We start from the raw sequence: 14,771 nt of genomic DNA, 5'->3' as shown, positions 1-14,771 counted from the left end.
AGGTACTTAACTCTTGTCCTCGTTTTAGAATCAAGGAAACCAAGGCTTAGGGAATGACGTGACCTGCCCAGTCCAAGGTAGGCTGGAGTGCAATGGCAAGATTGTGGCTCACTGCGACGTCAAGTGATTGTCCCTGGGCTCAAGTAATTCTCCCACCTGAGCTTCCCAAGTAGCTGGGACCACAGGCATGCACCACCACACCCAGATAATTTCCTTTTTGTATTTTTTGTAGAGCCACCAAGTTGCCCAGGCTGGTCTCGAACTCCTGAGCGCAAGTGATCCTCCCACCTAGGCCTTCCAAAGTTTTGGGATTACAAACATGAGCCACTGTGCCCAGCCAGGTTTCTAGGACTTCTTGACTCAGTGTCTGCGTTCTTAACCAGGGGTCATCAGCTTAGGCCCATGAGCCAAATCTGACCTATCATCTGCTTTTGCGAATAAAGTTTTAATGGAACACAGCTGTTTTAGTCTGCTTGGTCTGCTGAACAGAATATCATAGACTGGCAGTCTTCAACAACAGACATTTATTTCTTACAGTTTTGAAAGCTGGGGACTATAAGGTCAAGGTACTGGCTGATTTAGTTCCTGGTGAGGGTACCCTCTCCCTGGCTGCAAACAGCTGTGTTCTCACGTGTCATGGAGAGAGAGCTAGGTCTCTGGTTTCTTCTTATAGGGCACTAATCCTGTCATGAGGACCCTACCCTTATGACTGCATCTAAGCCTGATTATTTCCCAAAGGCCCAACCTCCTAATACCATCACATTGCAGGGTTAAAGCTTCAACATACGAATTTTAGGGGGACACAAACTCTCAGTCCATAGCAGCAGCCATGCCCATTCGTTTATGAATTATCTGTGACTGCCTTCCTGCTTCTGTGACCTACCTGAGTAGCTGTAATGGAGACCAAATAACCCACAGAGCCTAAAGATTTAGTATATGACCCTTTATCGAAAAAGGTTGCTGCTCTTAACTGGCCCCTGCTCTTAACTGTCACTGTGTGGTTCTGGCCTCTTTAATAACACAAATAGTTTGTTTCTGGAACTCTTTGTATCTGAGTATGATTTCAAAGGGAAACACTGACACCCTGCTTTCCTTCAGCCCACTGTGAATCTTGAGTCTTACGGGGTATGGTTCTCTCTCTTTTTAGAATGAAAGTTCTGGCTTGGTGCAGTAGCATACTCCTATAACCCCAGCACTTTGAGGCAGGAAGATCGCTTGAGGCCAGATGTTTGAGACTAGCCTGGGCAACACAGTGAGACCCTCATCTCTACAAAAAGTAAAAATAAAAAGTTAGCTGGACGTATTGGTGCACACCTTTAGTCCCAGTCACTCAGAAGGCAGAGATAGGATTGCTTGGGCCCACGAGGTTGAGGCTGCAGTGACCCATGATGGTGACACCTAACTCCAGCCTGAGTGACAAAGCAAGACCCTGTCTCTTAAAAAAAAAGAAAAAACCACACACATACACACACAAAGGAATGGAAGTTCTCTGAGACGTAATAGGTTCTCTGAGATGTAACAGGTTCTCTGAGATGTAATAGGTACAGTAGGATTTCTTTGTTTAGTATGTAAAATGTGTCATCTTTTTTATGACATGAGAAAGTGGCTGGGTGCTCCCTGGACTGCTGAATGGAAAAAAAAGTACTTTCCCTTGGTGGCTGCCCTTGCCAAGCCTGTTTGACTGGCTTTTCCCAGTGTGGGTGAGGTAACCTCTGTCTTAGAGGTGGAAGGCCAGCATCTGGGGGTAAAGTTTGGTTTGGGCAGAATCGAAACCAGCTGCAGACATGTCCATGCTGTACCTTGCCATTCTTTGAGCTTGGCACAGCGTTAGGAGTGGCAAAGGTGCTTTGGGATTGATTTACCATAGGCACAGTTAGCTCAAGTTCCCTCCCCACTGGGAGAAGCCTAGAGACTTCCCCTGCGGCTTGCTTCTACCAAGTGATAAAGATTCCCTGTCTTCCCTTCCTGCAGCAGTTGGTCTGCTACACACTTCCCCACAACCAGGGCTCAGTATAAGGAGGGTTAGGGTCAGTCTTATCTAAGGTAGTAAGTGGTCTCCAAGTTTTTTTGGTCACATATCAATAATATATATATATATATTTTTTGAGACAGGTTCTCACATCTCACTCTGTCACCCAGGCCTGGAATGCAGTGGCATGATCAGGCTCAGTATAACCTCGACTTCCCCAGGCTCAGGTGATCCTTCCACCCCAGCCTCCCAAGTAGCTGGGACCACAGGTTAATTTTTCTATTTCTTATTAAGACAGGGTTTTGCCATGTTGTCCAGGCTGGTCCTAAACTCCTGAGCTTAAGCCCACCTCAGCTTCCCAAAGTGTTGGGATTACAGGATTACAGGCATGAACCGCTGTGCCCAGCCAGTTTTCTTTCTTTTTTTTAGAGACAGGGTCTCACTCTGTCGCCCAGGCTAGAGTGTGGTGGCTTGATCATAGTTCACTGCAGCCTCAAACTCCTGGAGTTACGCAGTCCTCCTACCTCAGCCTCACAAGTAGCTGGGACTGCAGGAGTACGCCTCCACACCCAGCTAATTATTTTTTTTACTTTTTGTTGAGACCAGGGTCTTGCTTTGTTGTCCAGGCTGGGCTTTAACTCCTGGCCTCAAGTGAAAAATAAAAACATTTTTGACCATGTTGTCCCAATATATTCATATTGCTTTAATTTAAAATTGTAGGTTGAGTCTGGGTGTGGTAGCTCACGTATGTAATCCTAGCACTTTGGGAGGCCAAGACAGGCGGATTGCCTGAACTCAGGAGTTCAAGAGCAGCCTGGGCAACTTGGTGAGACCCCATCTCTGCTAAAAATACAAAAAATTAGCCAGGTGTGGTAGCACGCACCTATAATCCCAGCTACTCGGGAAGCTGAGGCAGGAGAATCACTTGAACCCAGGAGGTGGAGGTTGTAGTGAGCCAGGATTGTGCCACTGCACTCTAGCCTGGGTGACAGAGCAAGACTCTGCCTCCGAAAAATAAAGTTATGGGTTGGGCATGATGGTTCACACCTATAATCCCAGTGCTTTGGGTTGCCAAGGTGGAAGGATTACTTGAGCCCAGGAGTTCAAGACCAGCTTGAGCAACATAGGGAGACCTCATTTCTACAAAAAAAAAAAAAAAAAAAAGAAAAACTATTTATATGTGTTACTGTTATTAAAGTATATCTATAAGGCTGTAGGAAACCACTAATCTAAGCTGCCCTGTTTATACCACAAACATGATCTTTCAGCTCTTCCAGAAAATTTGTAGATTTTTTTTAATGTACATTGAAAAGTCAATTTTTAATTATATGAGTTGTACATGACTACATTCTCTGTTAAAAAGTTTTTGAACTTTATAGATGAAAGGAAGTTCCTTGGGCCACCAGCCTCAAATCCAATTGCCTGTTTAGGTATATAATATTCTTTCTTTTTTTTTTTTTTTTTTTTTAAATAAATGATTCACTTGTACAAGATTCTCTACAGCTTTTTACATTCAACACCATTATTAAGCTCTAGCTCTATTGCTCCATGTACATCTAGTGCATTTCTTTTAACTGGTATATGATGTGTCATGCCACCATTTCACCTATCGCTCCCCTGTATAGACGCATTCACACAAAAGGTTCCAGTGCACATCTCTGTACAAGGCTCCTTGGAGACATGCCTCAGTTTCTCTGGTCAGAGGTGACTCTTTGGATTCCTATCACTGAGGCAAAATAAATAGACCTGACTTCAGAATGGAGACCAGTGAGGTAGAAGACTTAATTTGTACAAAATATATTCATTCGTGTGGGTGGGATAACTTGTAATACAGCTCACTTGCTCCAACTTCTGTTCATTACTAAGTATGTCCTATTCTATGCCAAGAAACCAACCACATAGCATTTTCCTTTGTGCAGTTAGTCCTATAAAGTCCTGTTATAGTGTATTATATTGCCATCATCTTCCCTTCCATGCGAGAATTGTCCCTGTGCAAACCCCAGCACATGTGTCAGTGGACCAGCTGCCCAGAGCCCTGCCTCACTGTCTCTCTTTCCACCCCTCATTACATCAGCAAGGAACAAGGTGGGGACATCTACCTGGGGGATAGTGGGATATGGGGGCAGTGTCTACAAATCACACACAGCCTGTAGGTCCCAGTTAGGACTTTGAGCTTTGGTGCGCCTCCCTGGAGAATATAGACTCTGAGAAAAATAATACTTACACAATTACCCCCAGTGCCCAGAATGGGGACTGTCACCGAGAAGGATGAGAAAGCAGAACCAGAAAGATCCACAGGATACAGGAACTCTGCTTTCTCCCGGCCTTATCTCACTGCACAGATGAGGGGGAAGGTCACACTTAAAACCTTTCCTGATTTGAAGGGTAATGTGCCCCGTAAGGAGTCTGTAGAGGACAGGATGCTTTCTGTCCTTTTCATACTTGAGTTAAAGTATGAAAGACAAGCTTGCTTTGTGGATTTTATGGAGCCTACTTTTCAGCATTCACATTTGAGGAGTTCCTAGACCATCCCGCTTGCAATCCAATGCACAAAACAGACTTGAGTCCATTAGATGTAAGAGCAAGCAATGTCAAAACCACAGCTCATTTTCCAGGTAGACAGCCCTGCCCTCCTAAGAAGCCTGCGGGTGAGGTAAAGGGCACGTGGACTTGCCTTCACAGGCCACACATCCTACCTGGAGATTTAGGGGTTGGACTCGAGCAGCAGAGTGTGCGCAGGCCTCTCTCCTGCTCCTTCAGTCATTCCATGCGGTAGTATTGCATTTCTACTCTCAGCCGCTTTCTCAATCTGTTTTTCTTTCTGCTTATTGAGTGGCGACACTTCAATAGCTAAGGAAGGGGAAAAGCCATTGAGAAACAGCATTAGATTTCTGTATAGTGGCCACTCTTCCTCCTGCAGTGGTGTCTGCTCTATAGATAACCCAAGAACCTGAGTCCACCTGGTGTGGGCAGAAGCAAGAATGTAACCAGCTAGAAGCTAAAACGGAGAAAGAACAGCAGTTGTAGGAGTCTTCACCAAGTCCCTGGAGGCAGAGAATGCCATAGAGTTCACATGTGTACGTGCCAGATGACTGATTCTTTTATCTGATCAACCATCAATATAACCTGGATAGCTTGGAGAAAAACACTGATTCCTGGGCTCCACACAGAAGTTCTGCTTCAGTAGGTCTGGGTTGAGGTCCAGGAACCTGTGTTTTTAGTGAGCTCCCTTGGGTGATTTTGTTTCCCAGCCAGGCATAGAAATCATCCTGCTGCTGATGTTTGAGGTTCCTTCCAGCTTTGCCCTCCATGCTGATATCCCGGTCATGGGTGAGGTGGCACAGACCAATCTATAACCTCTCAGAGAGGGCAGGGCCCAAGCAGCTGCTTGTGGGTGGCACACACTATTTCCTGATACAAGTGTGAAATGCAGTTATTTTTATGCAGATCAAGTTTTAACTTTGATTTTTGGAATAGAAAATACACTGACACAATTCAACATTGAAAATAAATGAAAAGATGTACTACAGAGTGTCTTAGTTCCACCGCAGCTCACAGCTGCTTAGTTCTCCTCCCTCAAGCAAACCATGTTCTTAGTTTCTTGGGTATCTTTCCATTGAAAGAAAATACATATTCATGTATATATATATATATATATATATATATATATATATAATTTTAACAGCTTTTTGAGATAAAATTAACATGCATACAATTCAATTCATTTAAAGTTTAATTCTGCTAGGTATGGTGGCTCACACCTGTAATCCTAGCACTTTGGGAGGCTGAGATGGGCGGATCATGAGGTCAGAAGATCGAGACCATCCTGGCCAACATGGTGAAACCCCGTCTCTACTAAAAATACAAAAATTAGTCAGGTGTGGTGGCACGTGCCTGTGGTCCCAGCTACTCGGGAGGCTGCGGCGGAAGAATTGCTTGAACCCAGGAGGCAGAAGTTGGAGTGAGCCGAGATTGCGCCAAGACTGCACTCCAGCCTGGCAACAAACCAAGACTCCACCTCAAAAAAAAAAAAAAAAAGTATAATTCAAGCCAGGCGCAGTGGCTCACATCTGTAATCCCAATACTTTGGGATTACAGGTAGGAGAATCACTTGATCCCAAGAGTTTGGGACCAGCCTGAGCAACATAGGAGGACCCTGTCTCTACAAAGAATAAAGAAAAATTAACCTAGCATGGTGGCATGTGCCTGTGGTCCCAGCTACTCAAGAAGCTGAGGTAGGAGGATTGCTTGAGCCTGGGAGGTTGAGGCTTGAGTGAACCATGACTGTACCACTTCATTCCAGCCTCTGGGTGACAGAGTGAGACCCTGTCTCAACACACACACACACACACACACACACACACACACACACACACACACACACACTTTAGTGATTTTTAGTTTATTGACAGAGTTGTGCAACCATTACCACAACCTAACTAGATTCTTTTTGTGTTGTAATTAACAATCACTCCCTATGTCTCCCTACCCTGACCCACAACTCTAGACAACCACTGATCTCTCTGTCATGAGTATGTATAGCTTGTAAGTCCTCAGCTTTGCAGAGATGCGTACTAGGGAGTGCCCTATACCTTGCATTTTTTGTCGGCTACTATATCACCATTACAGGCATCTTTTGCTGTCAGGAGACAGGAAGAAGGTTGCAGTCACAGAATGGTTATGGTGGTTATGCCTGCCTGGCTCCTGGGGACCGCAGAGGACTCTGTAGGAACTGGAAGTGCCTGTCTTTTGCTGTCTTGGGCTGCCACGGAAGGCCTCAGTCCTGGCCAAGCAGAAATTTGTAATCTCTGTTCTTTCTCTGTTTAGAAACTCATCGCATATGGGCACATCACTGGCAACGCCCCTGACAGTGGAGCACCTGGGAAGCGGCTGATCGACAGAATTGTTGAAACCATTTGCAATTGTTTTCAGGGCCCTCAGACCGATGAAGGGGTTCAGTTACAAATAATTAAGGTATACCTATGTGTTTGCCTGTCTGGTTTTTAAATTAGAAAGCAAGTCCCCGTGGAAATCTGGATTTCTAATTTACCATGTGTTAGTTGTCTCAGGCGGTGCTGAGCTGGAACAGAAAGATTTCAGCATCATTTAGATCTCTTGTTAGGTGTGAGAATTTATTAGCATGAACTGAGACAAGAGAAATGGAACCAGGTATGTTTTCAAAGTAAACCATTTGCTTGTGAATTAAATCATCTTGAAATCCTCTAGTTAACCCTGGATTCCTAGTCTGGATTTCTCAGCGGGTCTTTGTTGATATTCTTATCTTTGACTTGCCCCTGTCCTACTTCCCTGTTCGATTTCTGCTGCCAAGAATGGTTTGGCACAGGGTGGTACCTTCTGCCTGTTTGAGAACAGGATCAGGATGGGTGTAGCCAAGGTTACAAATCTTAAGTCCTGAAACTATTAACATTATGAGGAGAGGGTTTCATGCTAAATAAACCTTTCTTAAAGCTTTCTTGAAAAACCACCAGGAAATTGGGAAACCAGTCACCATCGAAACATGTATTTTCTGAAAAATCTGGGTGAGATCACATTGAAGTGTTATATGTCCTGAGATAATTGTCTGTGTTATTCGTTGTAGGTTTTTCAGTCAGTATTAACATTCAGAAGTTTGACTTGTTTTTGTTTTTGCTTTTTTGAGATATAGTCTTGCTCTGTCATCCAGGCTGGAGTGCAGTGGTGCAATCTCGGCTCACTGCAACCTCTGCCTGCCGGGTTCAAGCAATTCTTGTTCCTCAGCCTTTTGAGTAGCTGGGACTACAGGCAGGCACCACCACTCCTGGATTATTTATGTATTTTTAAAAGAGATAGGGTTTCACCATGTTGGCCAGGTTTATCTTAAACCCCTGACCTCAAGGGAGCTACCCTGCCTGGCCAGAAGTTTGGCTTTTTAGAAAGTGAGGCAGTATGCTTCAACACAATTTAATTGTTTCAAATAATTTGGATTTCATAGAACTGTGCATTGTTTTTAAACTAACAGCCATAGAAGTTGGCTCTTGATAATAATCATCCAGTTTAATGTGCAGAGCCATCTTAAAATTTATTTAAAAAAAAAAAACAAAAAAAACAGAAAAGAAAAAACCAGACCCTCTAGAAAATTGTGGCCATGGGAGGGCAGGATGGTGACGTGCGTTCCCGATGGTGAAGGTCGCGGATTTCTGTTTTAGGCTCTTCTGACAGCAGTGACGTCCCCACACATTGAAATTCATGAGGGTACTATCCTTCAGACAGTGAGGACATGTTACAATATCTATTTGGCCAGCAAAAATCTCATCAATCAAACCACTGCCAAGGCTACCCTTACTCAGATGCTCAACGTCATTTTCACCCGCATGGAAAACCAAGTGGTGAGTGGCAGCTCTTATGTGCTGGGGGCAATACATCATTGCTCTGACTCTTTCATGTGTAACCTTGGTGCCTGTGAAGGTTCACTAGCATTTTAAAGTTACCCCTTCTTCCTGTGCATTCTCTATGCTGTACTTTTGTTCTTGCTTTAAAAATCAGAGAAACTAACATAGGTTTTGAAATTTGTGTTCAGAATTTTTTTGGAGTTTGTCAAAGGAATTTATTTCCTTTTAAGTATGTTATCCTTGTGGCTGGAAGGTTTGTTGTTTTTTTTTTTTGGTAGTTGGGGGAGAGTCTTGTTCTGTTGCCCAGGCTGGAGTGCAGTGGCATGATCATGGCTCACTGCAGGCTTGACCCCCCCAGCTCAAGTAATCTTCTCACCTCAACCTCCCAAGTAGCTGGGACTACAAGCATGTGCCACCACACCCAGCTAAGTTTTTTTGTTTTCTGAGAGTTTCACCATGTTGCCCAGGCTGGTCTCAAACTCCTGGGCTCAAGCATTCCTGTTGCCTGAGCTTCCCAAAGTGCTGGAATTACAGGTGTTAGCCACTGCACCCAGCCCAGGAAATTTTTTAAGCAATAGGCTGGCATAATTTTTATTCCTTACCAAAATGCTGAGACTATTTAAATTGTATCCCTTTTTTGTTGCCTTTTAGTTGCAGGAGGCCAGAGAACTGGAAAAACCAATCCAGTCGAAACCTCAGTCCCCTGTGATCCAAGCTGCAGCAGTATCCCCAAAGTTCGTTCATTTGAAGCACAGCCAGGCACAAAGCAAACCAACAACTCCCGAGAAAACAGATTTAACCAATGGTGAACATGCCAGGAGTGATTCTGGAAAAGTAAGCACAGAAAATGGAGGCGTGCCCAGAGAAGGAGGCTCATCGCTGTCAGGTACGGGCTGATACGGTCTTTTTCCAAGTGTGAGAGGGAATCAGCCTGTGTGAGGGGCAGAAGAGGCATATGTCATAACATATGAAGGGAACCTCTGATAACAGCTTGTCTCTTTCTGGGCCTTTCCCATTGCTTTTCTCTTAGGAAACATAACCGGCAAGGCATGATATCAAGTGTCCTGTTGTGAGCTGTGCTGTTTTCTCTAAATAGTGCTGGGATGTATTTAGCTACTACTTCTTCATGTTAGCCTCAGTGCAGCAGGTTTAGGTTGGCACACTTTGCTCCCAGTAGTTAATTGATTGGGTGATTAGTCACTCAGTGTCTGTCCACAGGAGCACAAAGGCTTTGATTCTCATGTCTACACTGGATCTCCATGCCTTGCCCAGTGCCTGGCAGTTAGTAGCCACTCACAGATATCTGTGGAAGGAGCAAGAAGGTAGCAGGTGGATAGACAGATGGACAGATAGCTTTGTTTTCTTCTTCTTGTGACCATGTGTATCACTGGTTTTTGTTCGGTTTTTAAGTGAGAGACTATCCCACACCTGATTATATTCTTAAACTAAATGAAGTGAAATACTGGATTGAGTTGTTATAAGATGATACTTCTGACCGTTCATATCTCTCCCTGAGCAGTTTGTGGGAACCAGATCCAAAATTGTTACTTTCTTAGGAATTTCCTTTCCCAAGTGATTCTGTCAAATGCTTCTTCACTCAAGCAGGTTGTTATCTACACAATGTATCTGACCTGTCTTCATAATTGACCTCATCTCTTCTTCAGCCACATTACTGATAGTGATTTCTGTTGCTAGTGTGTTCCCTACTGGAGTGCACATATTTGAGCGGGTTTTATTCCTTTTAATTTTCCAGACTGCTTGACATACATGAGAACAGACCAAGTGTTGTTGCTGGAATGTTGTTTGGTATTCACTTATTCAGGGAAAGCACAAAAGAAAAAATTGCCACCAAGAATGGTGTTTGTCTCAGGGTTAGCACGGAGTTGCCATCTACTTACTCCTGCTGTTGAGAGTCCTAAGGAAGGTGCTCAGAACCGCCCAGCCCACCCTCTGTATCTGTCATCATCTTTGCCTTTTTAACTCTCTAGGGCAAGGATCAGGTTTTTACTGTAACCCTTGTTAAGCTGTGAACAGTCAATAAATATTAATATTTAAATACACTGTAATAAGCATAGCTGTGGAGATATAAAACCAAGTCTCTCTGAGCTGCATAAAAGTGCTTCTGCTTTAGCCCATTTTCTGTACAGGAGCCAAAGTGATCTCTCAAACGCATGAATTAGATCATGACCCCTGCTCAAAGACCCTTTGGTAATTCCCCATCCTGCCCCATTCTGAATGAAAACCATGCCCTGTCCTCATAGCTTATATCTCTCTTTCTCTTTTTTGCTACACAATGCACAGGTGCCCTTTCTGGTTATTGAAAGGCTGTGTTTATTTCTACCTCAGTGCCTTTGCACTTACTGTCTCTTCCCTGCCTCTGAATCCCCTGTATCTTCAGGTCTCTCGGTTGAGACTGAGAGAGGCTTCCCTGATCAACTTCTGCAGCTCCTCATCACATCTGTCTCTCATTATCTTTTATTTTTTTCATAGCACTTACCAATACCTGAAATTACTGAAGGGTTCTGTTCAATTGTTCCTGGTCTGAAGCTTAGGCTGCCCTGCTCACCACCATATTCCCAACACCTAAAATGGTGCCTGGCACACACAGCAGACATTCAGCAAATACATTTTTTGAATGAGGATAAAGCATTACTGCTAGAATATAATTTTGCAGAAACACTTGAAGTTCTGCTCTAACAAAGAGAAAATAATTTGCAGTTAGCATGTTGCTGTGGATTTTGTGGCCAATACTTGGTGCATCCTATGAGACTTTCCGAGGAACATGGGAATCAGATTGCCTAGGAGAAGCAAAACCCAGACCCACACATAGGGGGTCATAATAGACGTGTGCTGTTACCTTTCAAAAGAACAAGGGGGCTGGGTGCCATGGCACACACACCTGTATTCCCAGCTACACTTGGGAGGTTGAGGCAAGAGGATCACTTGAGGCCAGGAGTTTGATGCTGCAGTGTGTCTGTGTAGCTCACTGTGCTCCATCCTAGGCAGCAAAGCAAGACCTTGTCTCTAAATAAACACCCCATCTCTAAATCAGTCAATCGATCTTAAAAGAGTAAATGACTTCCAGTTCTCAGGACTAGTCTCTAAAGAAAGAACAGGTCTTGGCGGGGCACAGTGGCTCACACCTGTAATCCCAGCACTTTGGGAGGCCGAGGTGGGTGGATTATGAGGTCAGGAGTTCGAGACCAGCTTGGCCAATATAGTGAAACCCCGTCTTTACTAAAAATGCAAAACCATTAGCCATGCGTGGTGGTGGGCACCTGTAATCTCAGCTACTCAGGCGGCTGATTCAGGAGAGCACCTGCAATCCCAGCTACTCAGGAGGCTGAGGCAGGAGAATTGCTTGAACCCGGGAGGTGGAGGTTGCAGTGAGCCGAGATCACGCCATTGCACTCCAGCGTGGGCAACAGCGAGACGCCATCTCAAAAAAACAAGAAAGTACATACAGGTCCTTCAGGCGAGAGAGTTGAGCAAGGCAGACAAGGGAACAAGGGAGACAGTGCCCAGGCCTAGAGTCCAGGCATCAAGGCCCAGTGAGAGGCCTGAGCTCTAGTGCCTCTGTGGCTATTATTTTTATATGTTACTAAAGTACGTGGATGTTGGACACAACCGTGGGGCTCTCCCACAGACTGTCCTTTGGTAATCACCATCACATAGACACTCATTGTGCTGCTAACTTGGCATTCAACATAATGTTTTTCAGTTTAATTAACTGGGAACCCCCTCAACCTTCCTGGGATAATTTGCCTCCCATGTTACTTGTGTAGATGAAGAGAATTTACCAATAGGCCTGAGCATCTGTATTAGTCTGTTCTTGCATTGCTATAAAGAAATACCTGAGGCTGCTGGGCGTGGTGGCCTCCAATCCTAGCACTTTGAGAGGCCAAGGCAGCTGGATCACTTGAGGCCAGGAGTTAAAGTTTGTTTTTAGGATTCTGACTTTTAACTCCCAACACCAGACATCAGCACGCTGATGTTTTGTTCCAGCACACTGATGTCTGATGTTGGGAGTTGAAAGTCAGAATCCTAAAACATTTTTATAAATTCTATGTAAAATTACCTGTGTGTTTGTGGATTTCTTAGCTCACTTTTTTTTCGAGACAGAGTCTTGTTCTGTTGCTCAGGCTGGAGTGCAGTGGTGAGATCTTGGCTCACTGCAACCTCCGCCTCCCAAGTTCAAGTGATTCTCCTGCCTCAGCCTCCTGAGTAGCTGGGACCACAGGCACATGCCACCACTCCTGGCTAATTTTGTATTTTTTATTAGAAACGGGTTTCACCATGTTGGCCAGGCTGGTCTCGAACTCCTGACCTCAGGTGATCCACCCATCTCAGCCTCCCAAAGTGCTGAGATTACAGGTGTGAGCTATTGCACCTGACCAGGATCTTTGTTTTAGATGGTGATATGTTCCAAATGCCTGGAGCAGTGCTCGACACATAGACACTCAGTTTGTTGATTGAATGACTCTTCCTACCCTGCCATCTCCCATGCTTCCTACTTAACCGGATGTGGGTAGGCCTTATTTCAGACTCCTCCCATTTTCCCCCCATTATTCATAGCATGTGACTTCTATCCTTAAGGTCATCTTATGGCTCAGGATCCTGTTGTTTTGTTCCAGGTAGGAAGAAAGAGGAAGAGGTAGGACTAAAGAACTCTGCCAGCTGAGTCACTCCCCTTTCTAAAGAGGAGTTTTCTGGAAGTTGTTACCACCCTTGATAACTTGTGCTTACCCTTCATTGATTATAACTTCATCACATGATCACCCTTTCTGCAAGAAAGGCTGGGAAATGTAGGCACATTCCCTTCCAAAACAAAATTCAGGATCTGTTAGGAAGGATGTGAGTTAGGTGGTTCTCTAGCTGGTTAGGGAGGGAATGGCAGCAAGGCTTCCTCTATGTGAACCTATTCAAGGTGGCTCCCTTATTTTGCTTCGGGACAGAGTGATTCTCCTGCCTCAGCCTTCTGGGTAACTGGGATTACAGGTGCCCGCTACCACACCCAGTTAATTTTGATATTTTTGGTAGAGACTGAGCTTCACGATGTTGACCAGGCTGGTCTCAAACTACCTTAGGTGATCTTCCCGCCTTGGTCTCCCAAAGTGTTGGGATTATAGGCATGAGGCACTGTGCCTAGCCTATAAAAATAATTTTCTTTCTTCAATAATAAATTAATTTTAGCTTATTGTAACATTTTTACTTTATAAACTTTATTTTTATAACTTTTTAACTCTTTTTTTTTTTTTTTTTTTTGAGTCGGAGTTTCGCTCTTGTTACCCAGGCTGGAGTGCAATGGCGCGATCTTGGCTCACCGCAACCTCCGCCTCCCGGGTTCAGGCAATTCTCCTGCCTCAGCCTCCTGAGTAGCTGGGATTACAGGCACGCACCACCATGCCCAGCTAATTTTTTGTATTTTTAGTAGAGACGGGGTTTCACCATGTTGACCAGGATGGTCTCGATCTCTTGACCTCGTGATCCACCCGCCTCGGCCTCCCAAAGTGCTGGGATTACAGGCGTGAGCCACCGCGCCCGGCAACTTTTTAACTCTTATAGCATATAGTTTAAAACAAACACATTGTACAGCTGCACAAAAATATTTTTCTTTATATTCTTATTCTATAACTTTTTTTTCTATTTCTTAAATATTAGGTTTTTAAAACTTAAAAAAAAAAAATTATTTTTTTTTTAAACTAAGCCACAAAACAGATTAGCCTGGGCCTACACAGGGTCAGGATCTTTCATATCACTGTCTTCCACCTCCACATTTTGTCCCCTGGAAGCTCTTCAGGGGCAGTAACACACATGGAGTTGGTATCTCCTATAATAACAATACATACTTCTTGAATGCTTCCTGAACCTGCTTCAGACCTTTTTTTTTGGAGACAGAGTCTCACTCTGTTGCCAGGCTGGAGTACAGTGGTGCCATCTCAGCTCACTGCAACCTTCGCCTCCCAGGTTCAAGCTATTCTCCTGCCTCAGCCTCCTGAGTAGCTGAGATTACAGGCACGTGTCGCTTTGCCCAGCTAATTTTTGTATTTTTAATAGAGATGGGGTTTCACTATGTTGGCCAGGATGGTCTCGATCTCCTGACCTCGTGATCCACCCGCCTTGGCCTCCCAAAGTGCTGGGATTACCAGTATGAACCACCGTGCCCCGCCCTGCCTAAGACTTTTTTTTTTTTTTTTTTTTTTTTTACAGTGAACAACTTCTTTTCTAAATAAGTAGAAGGCAATGACAATAAAAAGTATAGTATAGGCTGAGCATGGTGGCTCATGCCTGTAATCTCAACAGTTTGGGAGGCCAAAGGTGGGTAGATCACTTGAGGTCAGGAGTTTGAGACCAGCCTGGCCAATGTGGTGAAACCCCATCTCTACTAAAAATACAAAAATTAGCTGGGTGTGGTGGCAGACGCCTCTAATCCC

At 44.4% G+C, this 14,771-nt stretch overlaps 1 protein-coding gene across 3 annotated transcripts in view; it reads left to right on the top strand.

The window, feature by feature from the left end:
* Positions 1-14,771, top strand: part of ARFGEF2 (ADP ribosylation factor guanine nucleotide exchange factor 2) — a 97,206-nt gene that overhangs the window by 20,818 nt on the left and 61,617 nt on the right. For all 3 annotated transcript variants that reach the window (XM_032256045.1, XM_032256046.1, XM_032256047.1), the window contains 3 exons: positions 6,797-6,943; positions 8,155-8,334; positions 8,989-9,223. In XM_032256045.1, the coding sequence (XP_032111936.1) occupies positions 6,797-6,943; positions 8,155-8,334; positions 8,989-9,223 (562 nt within the window). The remainder of the gene's footprint in view (positions 1-6,796; positions 6,944-8,154; positions 8,335-8,988; positions 9,224-14,771) is intronic.

Source organism: Sapajus apella, unplaced genomic scaffold (genome assembly GCF_009761245.1).
Source record: "Sapajus apella isolate SASKATOON/1434 unplaced genomic scaffold, GSC_monkey_1.0 scaffold92, whole genome shotgun sequence".
In the NCBI taxonomy this organism is placed as follows: Eukaryota; Metazoa; Chordata; class Mammalia; order Primates; family Cebidae; genus Sapajus; species Sapajus apella.
The sequence above is the reverse complement of the archived record's forward strand: the minus strand, read 5'-3'. Positions and strand labels throughout refer to the sequence as shown.